This window comes from Elephantulus edwardii, unplaced genomic scaffold (assembly GCF_000299155.1).
Source record: "Elephantulus edwardii isolate Elephantulus edwardi_28Jun2011 unplaced genomic scaffold, EleEdw1.0 scaffold00004, whole genome shotgun sequence".
Classification (NCBI taxonomy): domain Eukaryota; kingdom Metazoa; phylum Chordata; class Mammalia; order Macroscelidea; family Macroscelididae; genus Elephantulus; species Elephantulus edwardii.
The window spans coordinates 39,078,027-39,091,725 of record NW_006399754.1 but is presented as its reverse complement, the minus strand read 5'-3'; the positions used below and the strand labels follow the sequence as shown (position 1 = coordinate 39,091,725).

Sequence of the window (13,699 nt, the reverse complement as noted above, 5' to 3'; positions counted from 1 at the left end):
CGGCCCCGCTGGGCGTTGTGCGCGGCCGACCCGGGGCTGCTGGCACCTGCGTCTTTTGTCTCGTTCCACCGGGCTTTCAAGATGGGAGCGGGGCGCCTGCCTTTCCCGCGGGGGAATGGGCATGGAGAGCCGGAGCCGGGCGGAGGGCGGGGAGGCACTGTCATTGTGCGGCCGTGGGCGCCGCTGGGAGTGGTCGAGCCTCATTGTGTGGTCGCGGGGGTGCGCGGGCGGCGGTGCTGTGGGGGACTTCGGGGCCCGGGGCCTGCGCGGGGAGCGTCTAGGGTGCGCAGGCTGCAGGGAGGGGATAGTGTCTTGTTGGAGGGGCCTCCACGCAGCCCGCGGAGCCACAAAAGAGGCGGCAGCGGGAGAAGGTCTGTGCGGCAGCGGAGCAGCCGACTAGGGCGTGTCTGGTTGGGGCCTGGCACCTGAGCCGCGTGTCCAGCATGTGCACCCGCCGCAGGGCGACCGCCGCCCGGCCCTGGATGCGCCCAGATGTGTTCCTTTCACTCGGAGGAGGAAAGTAGGACACATCCAGACTGTGACATGTCACAGGAATGCGGCTACAGTTGTGAGAATCGCATACAGCACTTATGTCCATGTGGCCGGTGACCTGGCCAGCCATGGTGGCCTGTCATGCCCACTCCTCCCTGAAGGGGGTGTGTACGTGTGAGTGTGAGCATGTGTGGCTGTGGCTGTGTGTATGTGCATGTGAGTGCATATCACTGTGTGAGTGTATGAGAATGTAGGGGTATGTGTGAGAGACAGAGATAGAGGTAGTTCAGGCCTGTGTTGCCACCTGAATCTGAACCCCATCACTCAAATTCACCTTGGAATTTCCCAAGCCAGCCTCCATTTACATGTAGACGTGTTATGCTAAGGGGCCTGGTGGTGCGCTGGTTAAATGCCTGTCTACCCGGCAGAAGGTCAGCAGTTTGAAGCCACCTGCCACTCCTGGTGGTCTTTTCCCTATGGAACAGAATCAGTGGGATGGCACCTAACATTGGCATCTGTGACAGAGAGAGAGGGGTGCGGGCTGTCATGCAGCTTCCCTGTGCCAGTCTGGGGAGGAGCAGAGGGCATATCCAGAATGAAATGCTTGAGGCTGTGGTGCTCACAGGTAAGCCCTGCTCAGGGTGTCCTGTCCTCCTCCCCCTGAGTGTCTGCTGTGCATGTCCAGGAGTGGGCCAACTTCCAGGGCCTTCCACACATGTGCCAGGAGCCTCCTGGTGCTCCTGTGATCTGGCCCTTGTGACTGGGGCTCCTAGTACAGAGTGAGGGAAACTGTGGGTGCCCACTGAGCAGAGGTGGGGGTGCACACAGAAGTGAGTTGAGGAAGGTGCTGGGGGACAGGGCAGGCCAGCTGCTCTCCGGTAGCCGCACCTCAGGGGACTCGTGGGTGAGCACAGAACTGTGCTCCGTGACGGGTTTTCTCTATTTTGAACATTTCATTGTAGTTTTGAGGAAGGCTTACAGAGCACATTAGCATCTTGGTCAGTCTACACGTCTCATTGGGTGACACTGGCTGTAGCCCCCTCACTGTGGCAGCATCTCCTTCCTTCCTCCTTGGGTCTCCCTGTCCTGTGCTGCCCCTTCCCACCGCCTGAGCCCCTGCGGGTACATGCTGCCCTTTGGTCTGGCTGTGTTTATTGAGGGGCATGTTCCACCCCGATATGCTCTTTCACTTAGTAATCCACAAAGCTTTCAGTGGTGACTTACTTCCTATCTGTTAGTCTGGAAGCTCTCCTGAAATCTGTTCTTTATCCTAGCAACATGCCAGCCTCTGCTGACACATGGGGGTGGCTGAGCATGACGTGCTCTGCCTGGGAATCGAACCGGGGTCTCCTTCATGGAAGGTGAGAACTCTATGTCTGCGCCCCCACAGCCACTTCAATCCACTGCCAGCTCATAGCTGGGCCTCCAGCAGGTTTCCAGACCCAGTAAATTGTGTAGGAGGAGATTGTAAAAGGAAGCCAAGCTGGTGGCACAGTGACCACTCTGCCCCGTAACCCCTCAGCGCCAGTGCCACGTGCTCCAGTGTTGGACTCCGGTGTCTGACTGGAGGCTGACATTGGTTTCTGAGCCTTCTGGGGGTGGACCTGAACTTCTCACCTTTCAGCCAGCAGAGGAGTGTGTCAGACATTTGAAGTGTCTGAGGCTCCTTGGACAGTTAGGGACAGGTGGGCACTGATGGGTGTGCCCTTGCTACCAGCACTTCTTTGTTGGCCGAAGTCATAGGAGGGTTTGTGTCTGCCCTGAATGGAGGCCCACCTGCGGAAATAGTGCCAACCATAGAGCCAGCCTACCGTTTTGTCCTTGAAATGAATGGAGGACTTGGGCTCCTGAGTCCATTCCTGCTGGAGCAGAGTTACGGGGCAGAGTGGTCACTGTGCCACCAGCTTGGCCTCCTCTTACACTCTCCTCCTACACAATGGAACAATGACTGAGCTTTTAGCCTTTGCAGATTGAAGATTTCCCAGAGTCTTGGAGTTGGAAAAGTACACCCTAGGGGCCACAGGGAGCCCTGGTGGTTAAGTGCTTAGTTACTCAGGGAGTTGGAGGTTCAAATCTCCCTGGGAACCTTGTGTGAGAACTCACCACGGTTGAGAGGGGACAGAACCATTGCTGGCCCTCCAGTGGGTTTTCAGAGCCAGAAATCACAAAGGAGATTGTCTTCCTCAAACCCCCTGGTGACTTTGAGCCTCGTGAGAGGTGGACTAGGCCACCAGAGCCACCAGCGGAGAGACTTGACTTCTCCAAAACCTCGCCACCTGGCATCAGTTCCAGCTCCTAGGACTAGGCCTCTGGGGGCCACTGGTAGGTCCATATGGCTACCTCCTGGTGCCTGTGGGTATCATCACCAGGGCTACTCCACGTGAAGGCCACAGCCTGGGCAAACCTGGAGTAGTTCTACGGAGGCACACAGGGCTGCTCAGCAACATGGGACATAGAAGCTTCTAGAAAGGACCCTGGCTTCATTTCTACTTACAAAAGGCATGGCCACCAGTTGCTCTTGTCTTTCTGGTAATCAGCCAGCTGCTGAGAGATTAGCTCTGCATCCGAGCCTCCTAGTTTAGTGTCCGAGTCACTGTGAGTGCCCTGCTCCCCACAGATGTGCAGCTTAGACTTGGGGAGAGTCAGGAGTTGGGTTCAGGCTGCTACACGAATTTGGGCTTCTGGGGACAGATTTGTTGCTCATGGCTGTGGGATGGCCCCCAGGAGTGGTAGCTATGCTTTCACAGAACAATCTAGAAAATGGATCAACCTCAGTATTCAGTTTGAGGTCCCTGTAATGACATAAGGACCACAGGCTGTTGTTGTGTGCCCTGGAGTCAGAACCAGCCCATGGCTCTCCCTCCAGCCGGTTTTCAGAGGCTGCATATTGAGGAGATTGTCTAGAATCTTCCCTAGAGCAGCTGGAGGATTTGAACCACATACCTTTGGATTGGCCTTGCAGCTCCTTACCACTACCCCACTAGAACTCCCTTGAATAACATGTAGCAACATAGGAATCATAAATTCTTCTTTCTGAATCTTCCTGGTTTGAGAGGGACCCCAAGTCTCTGCAGGTACAGGCCACCCACTTCAGCCATTCCCATCCTGCTGTGAGCCCTTCCCACAGCTCCACACAGGCCTGAGCCTCATTCTCAGATCGTGTGTGGACCAGGTGGGGATTTCCGTCCACCAGGTGTCCTTTGGGTCACCACACTGCCCTCGTCATGTGTGGGACAGGAGGGACAGTCTATCCACCAGGGATACTGAGGGCCACCATGCTGCTCTTGTAATGTGTGGGACAAGTGGGACATTCCGTCCACCAGGTGTCTTTAGGGTCACCAAGCTGTCCTCATCACATGTGGGACAGATGGAACATTCCGTCCACCAGGTGTCCTGAGGGTCACCATGCTGTCCTCATCACGTGTGGGACAGGTGGGACATTCCGTCCACCAGGTGTCCTGAGGGTCACCACGATGCCCCTGTCACATGTGGGACAGGAGCAACATTCCATCCATCAGGTGTCCTGAGGGTCACCATGCTGCCCTTGTCACATGTGGGACAGGAGCGACATTCCGTCTACCAGGTGTCCTGAGTGGCACCAAGCTGCCCTCGTCACATGTGGGACAGGAGGGACAGTCTATCCACCAGGGATACTGAGGGCCACCATGCTGCCCTTGTCACATGTGGGACAGGTGGGACATTCTGTCCACCAGGTGTCCGAAGTGCTTGGTGTAAGTTCTTCATCTCATCTCAGAGCCCCGACTTGTTGTATCAGGCTGACTCACAATCTCCAGTGGCAGGGAACCTGGGCCATCACACGTCCTTGCGGCCATCTCCACAGGGACACATCAGCAGAGCTTTCTTATGTGAAGATGTGGATTGGTAGTTTCGAATCAACCTTCTGCTGCTTAACTGTAGCATCACCAGAATTCCTTAAACAGATGGTATAAACCCTACACAGACAGACAGAAGCCCAGCCTGCGGCCTGGCTGTGGTTGCTTCGTGTGAGAGGATGCTGACCGTGGTACTCTAGGCTGTCACCTTTATAGGAGCACATGGCAGGTCTTGCTTCAGGGAGCCAATGGTGGATCTGAACTAGCAACCTGATGGTTAGCAGCCAAGTATGTACTCTCTGCACCCCACTGTGTGTGGGCAGGGAGATGTCCCCAGCAATCCTTTCTGTAATGGAGTAGGACAGAAAAGGTGATTTTATTACTTCTTTTTGTTGTCAGGTGCCATCAGGTCATACAGAACTCATAGCGACTCTGTGAACAACACATCTGAACCCTGTCCTGTGCCGTCCTCACAATCTCTGACACATTTCATATCACACTCACTGTGTCAACTCACCTGGCTAAGGGTCTTCCTCTCCTTCACCATCTCTCCACCTTTCCAAGCATAATGTCCCTCTCCAAGGATTGACCCCTCCTGACAACGTGCCCCAAATATATGTGTCCACGTTTGACCATCCATGCTTCCAAGGAGAATCATGGTTTTACACTCTTCAAGACAGACTTGTTCTCTTGGTAGTCCGTAGGATATTCAGTACTCTTCTCCAGTACCACAAATCAACATTGAATCTTCTTCTATCATCCTTCGTCATTGTCCAACTTTTAGAGGCATGACAAGTAATTGAGAGACCATGGCTTGAAGACCTTTAGTCTTTAAGCTAACATCATTGCTCTTTAACACTTTGGAGAGGTCCTTAACAGCAGATTTTTCCACTGCAATTTGTTTTTTGATTTCTTGATTTCTAGTACCAAGTTTGTTGATTGTGGATCCAAGTTAAGAGTAATTCATTGGCAACTTCAATCTTTTCTCTCTCTCTCGTACTTTTGCCTGCTATCCCTGGTAAATATGAACACTTACTCAGTGCAGACACCTGTTAGGTTATTTAATGACGTCAGGAACCATGGTGTGGTGCCAGCATCCTGTCCTTGTGGCTGAAAGGTGCCTGTGACAGCCCACTGTGGTTAGAATGCTCAGCTGCTGACCCACCAGCTGCTCCCTGATGACCACAGCCCGACCCCCACACCCAGTAGTTCTCCCCTACTGACTACCAGTTGCTCCCTGAAGAAAAGAGGGTCTGCTCCTGAAAGACCACAGCCCCGCCTCCTTCCGCCCCTGGACAGTTCTCTGCTGACTACCAGCTACTCACTAGAGGAAGGTGGGCCAGTCTGTTCCCTAAGGACCACAGTCTGCCCCACGCCCTCACCAAGGCCCTGGACGGTTCTCCCCTGCTGACCAGCAGCAGCTCCTTGGAGGAGGGTGGGGTGGACCACTCCCTAATGACCACAGCCTGACCCCTGGGGCCAGTGCTGCCTGTATGAGTCAGTCTGCTGATAGCAGTGGCTTTGCTTTCAGTTTGTGTCTAAGGGAAATTGAACCTTAAAGAATTGGGTATTTTTTTTTATATTTTAAAATACTTTTCTGTTTTTGCCATGATCTGAGTGAGGGTTTACAGAGCAGTTTTACAGAGGGTTTTCTTCCAACCAGCTGGTGCAGTCCCGGTGCTGTGACAGCACTCCATGCATTTTCTGCCTGTAATTCCTGTTTCTGTCCTTCCTTCCTACCTTGTCCTACCTGCAGAGTTTGACCCACGGTAGACATAGCCCTTTTTGTTTTATGTGGCTGTCTTCTCTTTCTCCTTCCTGATGTTCTGGTAACCAAGCTTGTTTGAGGCACGAGGTACAAGACGGTGAGCTGTGGTGAGCTGGTTTTTAAGCACCATTTCCATTTAATCTCTGAGGCGCCCTGACAGCCCAGTGGCCGAGTCTTCAGCTGCTCCTTGATCTGCAGCAAAGGCTGTGGGGGGTCCTGCTCTGTCCCTCAGGGTTTCTGACTGGTGGTCACTGTGTCAGTGGGCTTATGGAACATGTGTACGCACAGAAGACCATTCCAGACATCGGTGAAGCAGAGCAAACGCAGAGGTCGCTTAGACCTGGAGCTGGGTTGGGGAGGAGGACACTGAGGGGTGGAGGTGGCAGCTGGCCAGGCTTTTGTTCTGTGGGGCCCCTGGGTGGCCCTGATCCACCAGCCTGTGAAGGAGCTGGTGTTAATGGTTCACATGGCCCTTCCATGTAGACCCTGAGGGGCAGCCCATCAGATGTCTCCCTGGGGTGCTTGCAGGTGCAGACAGCGGGTGCTCAGGGTCTGGCCTGGGCCCATCCTTTCCCCAACAGCTGTCTTCTTCTGTGTGGTCTGACAGTCAGGACTCCTGAGCTACCTCAGCTGTGACGGGAGCCAAGGTGAGTGGGGCGATGCAGTAGATGGCAGCTCCCAGCTCCCTGCCTCAAAGATTAGTTGTTCGGACCCAGCAGCTGTCTGTGAGATAGATGCCAGGATGTCTTGTCCCGTGGAGACTGTCCATCGCTGTGAGTCAATTCAGTGGGCATCCAGCTGTGTGTCTTCCCAGGGACAGACTCTCTGCTGACCAGCTGATACTTTGGCACCACCAGCCTTCTGGTTGATAGCCAGGTGGTAACCCACTGTATCACCAGGCCTTTATCCTATAAAGATTATAGCCAAGGAGACCCGGGTAGCCTTTCTTCATAGATGGTACACAGCTAAAGGAGAGTCCAGCCTGCATCCAGTTACCACAGATTTGAAGCAAAGGAGATTCCACAGTCTGTGCAGTTTTCCAGGAGGGAAAGAGGTGTGGTGCCCAGAACCCAAGCAGTATGCTGGAGGTTGGTGGTGCAAAGCACCTTGAACCTCTCCTACCAGCGGGAGAAGTGTGAAGATGTGGTTCAGGCAGAAGCCGACTTTGGAAACCCTTCTGCCCTGTGGTACCATGTCCAGCAAACTCCAGTGAGGGTGTGTGTGTGTGTGTGTGTGTGTGAGAGAGAGAGAGAGAGAAAGAGTGTGAGAGAGGGAGGGAGAGAGAGACACACACATAGAAAAATACAGAGAAGACAGGAGAGGAGAGAGAGAGAGGGGGAAGAGGGACGGGGGTGGGGAGACGGGAGGGGGAGAGAGGAGAGAGGACAGAGGAGAGAAGGAGAGAAGAAAAGAGATAGAGATTGAGAGAGAGATTGAGATTGCATCGGGTGGTCTTGGAGCTGTCAACCACAAAGATGACAAGGACAGGACTTCCCAGGGATGCAGCTTGGAAGACAGGAAAGGAGATGAGCACGGTAGGGAAGAGGTGGGTCAGGGTGCAGTGAAGACTGTGGGTGAACAGGAGCCTCTGTGCCCCCCAAACTCCTGTGGATCACAGCAACAAAGGCATGTGTCCCTGACGACCTGTCTTGATGACTGGGGTCACGATGTGTCCCTGTCCTGATGGCCAGAGTCACCATGTGTCTCTGTCCTGATGACTGGGGTCACCGTGAGGCTCTGTCCTGGTGCCTGGGGTCATGAAGTGTCCCTGTCCTGATGACCGAGGTCGCCGTGTATCTCTGTTCTGCTGACCAGGGTCACTGTGTGGCTCTGTCCTGATGACCGGGGTCACCATAAGACTCTGTCCTGATGACCAGGGTCACCATATGTCCCTGTCCTGATGATGGGATCACCGTGGGACTCTGTTCTGATGACTGAGGTCACCGTGGTCAGATGTGTGGATAATGACTGTACTCCCAGGTATCTAGCCAAGCTGAGGCTGCTCTGGGACCGCCCTGCCTTCTGTCCTCTGCCCAGACTGCTCCTGTGGTGGGCCTCCCTGCTCTGGAGTGACCAGCATATCTCCTGTCTGGCCCACAGGTCTCATCCGATTGCAGTCATGTCTTTTGGCAGAGACATGGAGCTAGAGCACTTTGACGAGCGTGACAAAGCGCAGCGCTACAGCCGTGGGGCGCGGGTCAACGGGCTGCCCAGCCCAACGCACAGTGCCCATTGCAGCTTCTACCGCACGCGCACGCTGCAGACGCTCAGCCAGGAGAAGAAGGCCAAGAAGGTGCGCTTCTACCGCAATGGGGACCGCTACTTCAAGGGCATCGTCTACGCCATCTCTCCTGACCGCTTCCGCTCCTTTGAGGCCCTGCTGGCTGACCTCACCCGCACGCTGTCAGACAACGTGAACCTGCCACAGGGTGTGAGAACCATCTACACCATCGATGGACTCCGCAAGGTCACCAGCTTGGACCAGCTGGTGGAAGGTGAGTATCCCGCCAAGTGGCCAGCTCCCAGAGGCCGTGCTCTGCTCCATGGGGGCTGAGGCCGTCTCCCACAGCCATGTCATTGTGCTTGGGTACTGTCCACCACATGCTGACTCACCGAGACCCAAGAGACAAGGACTCAGAAAGTGCACTCAACACATGGACGTGTATATGTGTCCATGCATGTATATGAATATTTATCAGGAGATGAATTGCATTGGGAAAGTCAGCTGTGAGGGACCTCTCAAGAGTACGGAAGTGCAGCGATGTCAGGCTGGAGACTAAGGTGCGCCTGATCCAGGCTATAGTCTTTCAGTTACCTGCTATGCATCAGAGAGTTGGACAGTGAATAGGGATGATAAAAAGAGAACTGATGCCTTTGAGCTGTGGTGCTGGAGAAGAGTGTTGAATATACCATGGACTGCTAGGAGAACAAATAGGTTTGTCTGGACAAGGTGAAGCCAGAATGTTCCCTGGAGTCAAGGATTCTGAAGCTTCGTCTGACATACTTTGGGCATGTTGCAAGGAGGGACTGGTCCTTGGAGAGGGACATCATGTTTGGCAGAGTGGAGGGACAGCACAGGAGAGGAAGGCCTTTGATGAGATGGATCGATTCTGTGGGTGGAGTGGTGGGAATGAGTGTGTTTGAGATGGCGAGGTTGGCACAGGATAGAACCGTGTTTAGGGCTGTTGTACATAGGGTCGCTATGAGTCATAAGCGACTTGATGGCACATAACAACAACAATAAGAGCATCACCACCTCAAAGTGACTCCATAGGGCAGAGTGGGTCCACCTTGGGGAGGTCTAGGTGGCCATCTAGTCTCCTTTTCTATGTCTGCGTGACATACATAACACACACACGCGCGAGCACACACACACACACACGTGTGTTGTTGTTAGGTGCCATCAAATCAGCTGACTCTCCAGCAGATTTCAGAGGCTGTAAACCACACGGGAGGAGACTGCCCATCCTTTTCCCAAGGAACAGCTGTGGGTTTACACTGTGAGCCTTTGAGCTGGCACTGTGCTCCTACCACTATGCTACACGCATAAATAACTAACTTACAGTCACCCCATGGAACAGGGAACCAGGGCTTCCGAAGTGGTCATTTGGTGTCTCCCTGCGAATAGATTTATATGTAGAATGAGGAGCCCCGATGTCAGAAGGACAGTCTTCTCTGGTGTGAATTCACAGCCTGGGAAGCCTCGTAGTGGTGCCCTGAGTCAGATGACTGTGTGGTAATAGATATATTCTGTGTATTACATGTGATGCGTGTTACATGTGATGATTATACTAAACAGGTGCTGATGGCTTAATGGCTAAAGAGTAGTGCTGCCATTCCAGAGGTGCATGGTTTGAATCCACCAGCTGCTCCACAGGAGAAAGATGGGCAGTCTCCTCCTGTGTGATATACAGCCTCTGAAAACTCACTGTAGGGTCAGCTATGGGTCAGCTCTGCCTGGACAGTACCAGACAGTGATGTGTGATATGTGATGTGTGTGTTCTAGATGAGGGCTATCCTATGTGGGGCTCTTGGGGCGGAGTGGGGAAGAACCCAGAAACTGTCAGTTCAAATTCATCAGCAGCTCTTCAGGAAAAAGATGGGCAGTGTCCGGTGAAGTTACAGCCTCAGAAGCCCACTGGGGGGGCCGGCAGTGTCACCAGGGCACTTGGTGTATTGTGGACACAGAGCAACAGGCCATGACAGCAGAGCTGCCCAGAGTTTCCTAGAGCGTCACCCTGCTGGTGGTGATGTGCCCCTGATGGTGTGGTGGACTACATGCTGGCTCCCTAACCAAGGGCTTGCTGGTTCAAGTCGACCAGCTGCTCTGCTGGATAAGCATTAGGTGGTCTGTTCTCATGAAGATTTATGGTCTTGGAAGTTTGACGGGGTCACCATGCATTGGAGTGAACTCGGCGACTGTTTCATTGGCTTAATATGTATGTGTGTGTATTTGTGTATGAAATAGGAAAAAATAGATTTAAGTATCTGTATTTTCAGGGGAGGCAGGTCACGGTGTGGGTTGGGGAAACCCTTGTGGGAGGCAGTGACTCAGCTGACCCTGCACAACGCAGATACGACTACATTTCCCAGAACCCCGTGGATCAAGGCTGACACCTTCAGAATTTTGGAGAACAAGGCGCTGGGGAGGCAGGACACAGTGCAGGGGGCTGGGCGGGTAGGGGGATGCACTTACTTGCCATGCATCAGAAAGTAGGATAATGATGAGGAATGACAGAAGAATTGATGCCTTTGAGTTGTGGTGCTGGAGAAGAGTATTGAATATACTATGGACTGCTAGAACAAACAGGTTCGTCCTGGAGAGGTGAAACCAGGCTGCTCCTTGGAGGCAAGGATTCTGAAGCTTCGTCTGACATACTTTGGGCATGTTGCAAGGAGGGACCAGTCCTTGGAGAGGGACATCATGTTTCAGACAGTGGACTGACAACGCAGGAGAGGAAGACCCTCAATGAGATGGACTGACTCAGTGACTGGGGTAAAGGGGGTAGCTGTGTCAGAGACAGTAAGGTTGGCTCAGAATAGAGCAGGGTTTAGAGCTGTTGTACATAGGGTCACTGTGAGTTGCAGGTGACTCGATGGCACATAACAACAACAACCTATATGTTTTCATCAAATTCATGTGCCTGTTTTAAAGGGCTCTCAGCAAAGCCTGATGGTGTGCCTCCTGCTTGCTGATAACCAGAGGTTGGTGGTGGGAACCTGCACACTGCACTGAGGAGTGGCTAGGGGCTGAGCGCTTAACTGCTGCACCACCATGCCTCATCATGCACCATCATGCACCCATAAAAACCAAAGAGCAAACCCCATGCTATCTAGTCGGTCCACCTCACAGTGGCCCTGTAGAACAGGCTGGAAGTGCCATGATCTCAGGGTGGTGGTCTGTCTTTGAGGGGACCTTTTGTTCACAGTGAGCACTTCAGTGCTGTGAGGCCTGTGTGGTCTCACAGTGGGGCTGCCCTTTTCTCTGAGTGCAGACAGAGTCCTTCTGTCTCCAAGCTGGACGGGCTGGCAGCCTGGCTGCTGGCTGACAGACGCCAGTTTCTCTTGGGCACAGGAGGGCTCTGTGTCCCTCCAGTCCTGTATCCCTCATCCTTTGGCAGGAGTGTCTGGGGCGCAGTGGGTGGACAGCCTGGGTTTGGCGTGCACATTTGTGGGAATTCTCATCTCTCTCAGCAGGGCACTGCCTCCCCTGCTAATCTGTGGGACTGGACATTTTCCTCAATACAGATGCCGTGACTTCCAGGACATTGACATGGACACCACCTTTCTGTTCCCTGTGAGTTGGATGTCGGCCTTCAGTTGTCCTCACAAAGAGCAGAAAGGAGGGATGGTGTATCCCAAGATAGAGAGCTCTGAAGCACTGGCATGGAGCTGGTACTGGAGGGAGACAGGCCAACATTGCAAAGAACTGAAGTGGCCAGAATTGATTCTCACTTGAGTTCACTGTCAGCCCAGAACTGATGGCTATGGAGGTGGCCAGAGTTTACTGAGTGTGAACCATGTGGGGGGTTGACGGGGGTTTGGGGACAGGGAGCCAGAGCTGCCATGTGGAGTGGACCTACCTGTGGCCCTGGAGGACCGAGCCTCTAATGCTTGTGGCCTTACCTCTGTCGAGTTGAGTGCTGGTGGCTCTGGTAGCTGGCCTTGAGCTTCACAGAGAGGCACTCCCAGCTGTATCTCCACATCTCCAGTTGTGGTTGGTGTAGGCTGATGCTGCCCACTCCCAGTCTCCGGGACACAGATGACTCCATCTCATCCAAGGTCTTCCTCTTTTTTACTGAGCCTCCATTTTTCCAGGACTTTGTCCCTCCTATTAATACGCCCACATATTTGAGACAATGTCTTCGCCCTGCACAGAGTGCCAGGCTGTGCCTATTCCCAGGCAGAACAGGTCTTGCTCTGACATCCGACTGTCAGACCTCTTTCACATAATCCAGAGCGCCAGCTTCCTCACTCCTTGTCCAGCTTTCACATTCACAGGAGGTGATTAGGAGCAACTAAAATAGTAGCTCACTTGCTGTCTTCGCTCCCCAGGGCTGCTGTGACACAAATACCGTGAGGGGGTGGCTTTAATGAGGGAACAGTTCTTTGCTCACAGTTTAACCAGTTGCCATCCTTGGATTGTGACTCTCAGTGACCCTGCAGGACAGGGTGGAACTGCCCCAGGTCCCAAGGCTGTGGTCTTTGTGGAAGCAGGTGCCGCAGCTCTTCCCTGGGGAGTTGCTACTGGATTTGAACCTCTGACCTTTCAGTTAATGGTTGAACCGTTAAGTACTGTACACCCAGCTGGTTTTCCTCAAAGCAGGGAAGAGGAGCATTCAGGCAGGGTCCCAGCTCTGGGGGGGCACTGTCTCTCTGTCTTCTTGGGCGGAAGGGCTTTTGGTCCTCATGTCTGTCTGTCAGTCCACTGATAGGGATTCGTGCTGTGTATCTATTTTAGGGAGCTCCGTGGTGCTGTGCTTGGGAGCGTGGCGGGCAGGCGCAGGAGGGGAAGGCCCTCTAGGAGGTAGATTGATTTGGTGACTGCGGTAATTGGGATGAGTGTGTCAGAGACAATGCAATTGGCACAGGACAGAACAGAGTTTAGGGCTGTTGTACATAGGGTCACTATGAGTCGCAGGTGACTCGACGGCACATAACAACAACAACAACAACCACGGTGCTGTGATGAAGGTATTTGGATGTGATTCAGAAGGCCAGTTCTGGAACAGCGTTGTGAGCATGGCTGACAGAACGCTGGGTGTGCATACCAGACCCAAGCCTTGGCCCCCGGCACTGTGTGTAGATCCCACTGCAGCTGGCACCGTGGGTCAGTGTGAAGTGACCACTGGTCCAGTCCCGATGCTGTCCCATTAGTATAACGTCATGGCTGGTCCGGACGCTGTCCCCATCAGAGTAAAGTGACTATTGGTCGTATGCTGTCCCCATCAGTGTAAAGTGACCACTGGTCCACATGCTGTCCTCATCAGTGTAAAGTGACCACTGGTCGTATGCTGTCCCCATCAGTGTAAAGTGACTGCTGGTCCACATACTGTCCCCATCAGTGTAAAGTGACCGCTGGTCGTATGCTGTCCCCATCAGTGTA

General features: G+C 53.5%; 1 protein-coding gene across 1 annotated transcript in view; it reads left to right on the top strand.

The window, feature by feature from the left end:
• Positions 1-6,908: 6,908 nt before the first annotated feature.
• Positions 6,909-13,699, top strand: part of DCLK1 (doublecortin-like kinase 1) — a 304,341-nt gene continuing 297,550 nt past the window's right edge. Inside the window, exons 1-2 of the mRNA XM_006879588.1 lie at positions 6,909-6,928; positions 8,194-8,588. Coding sequence (XP_006879650.1) covers positions 8,213-8,588 — 376 coding nt within the window. The 5' untranslated portion in view covers positions 6,909-6,928; positions 8,194-8,212. The remainder of the gene's footprint in view (positions 6,929-8,193; positions 8,589-13,699) is intronic.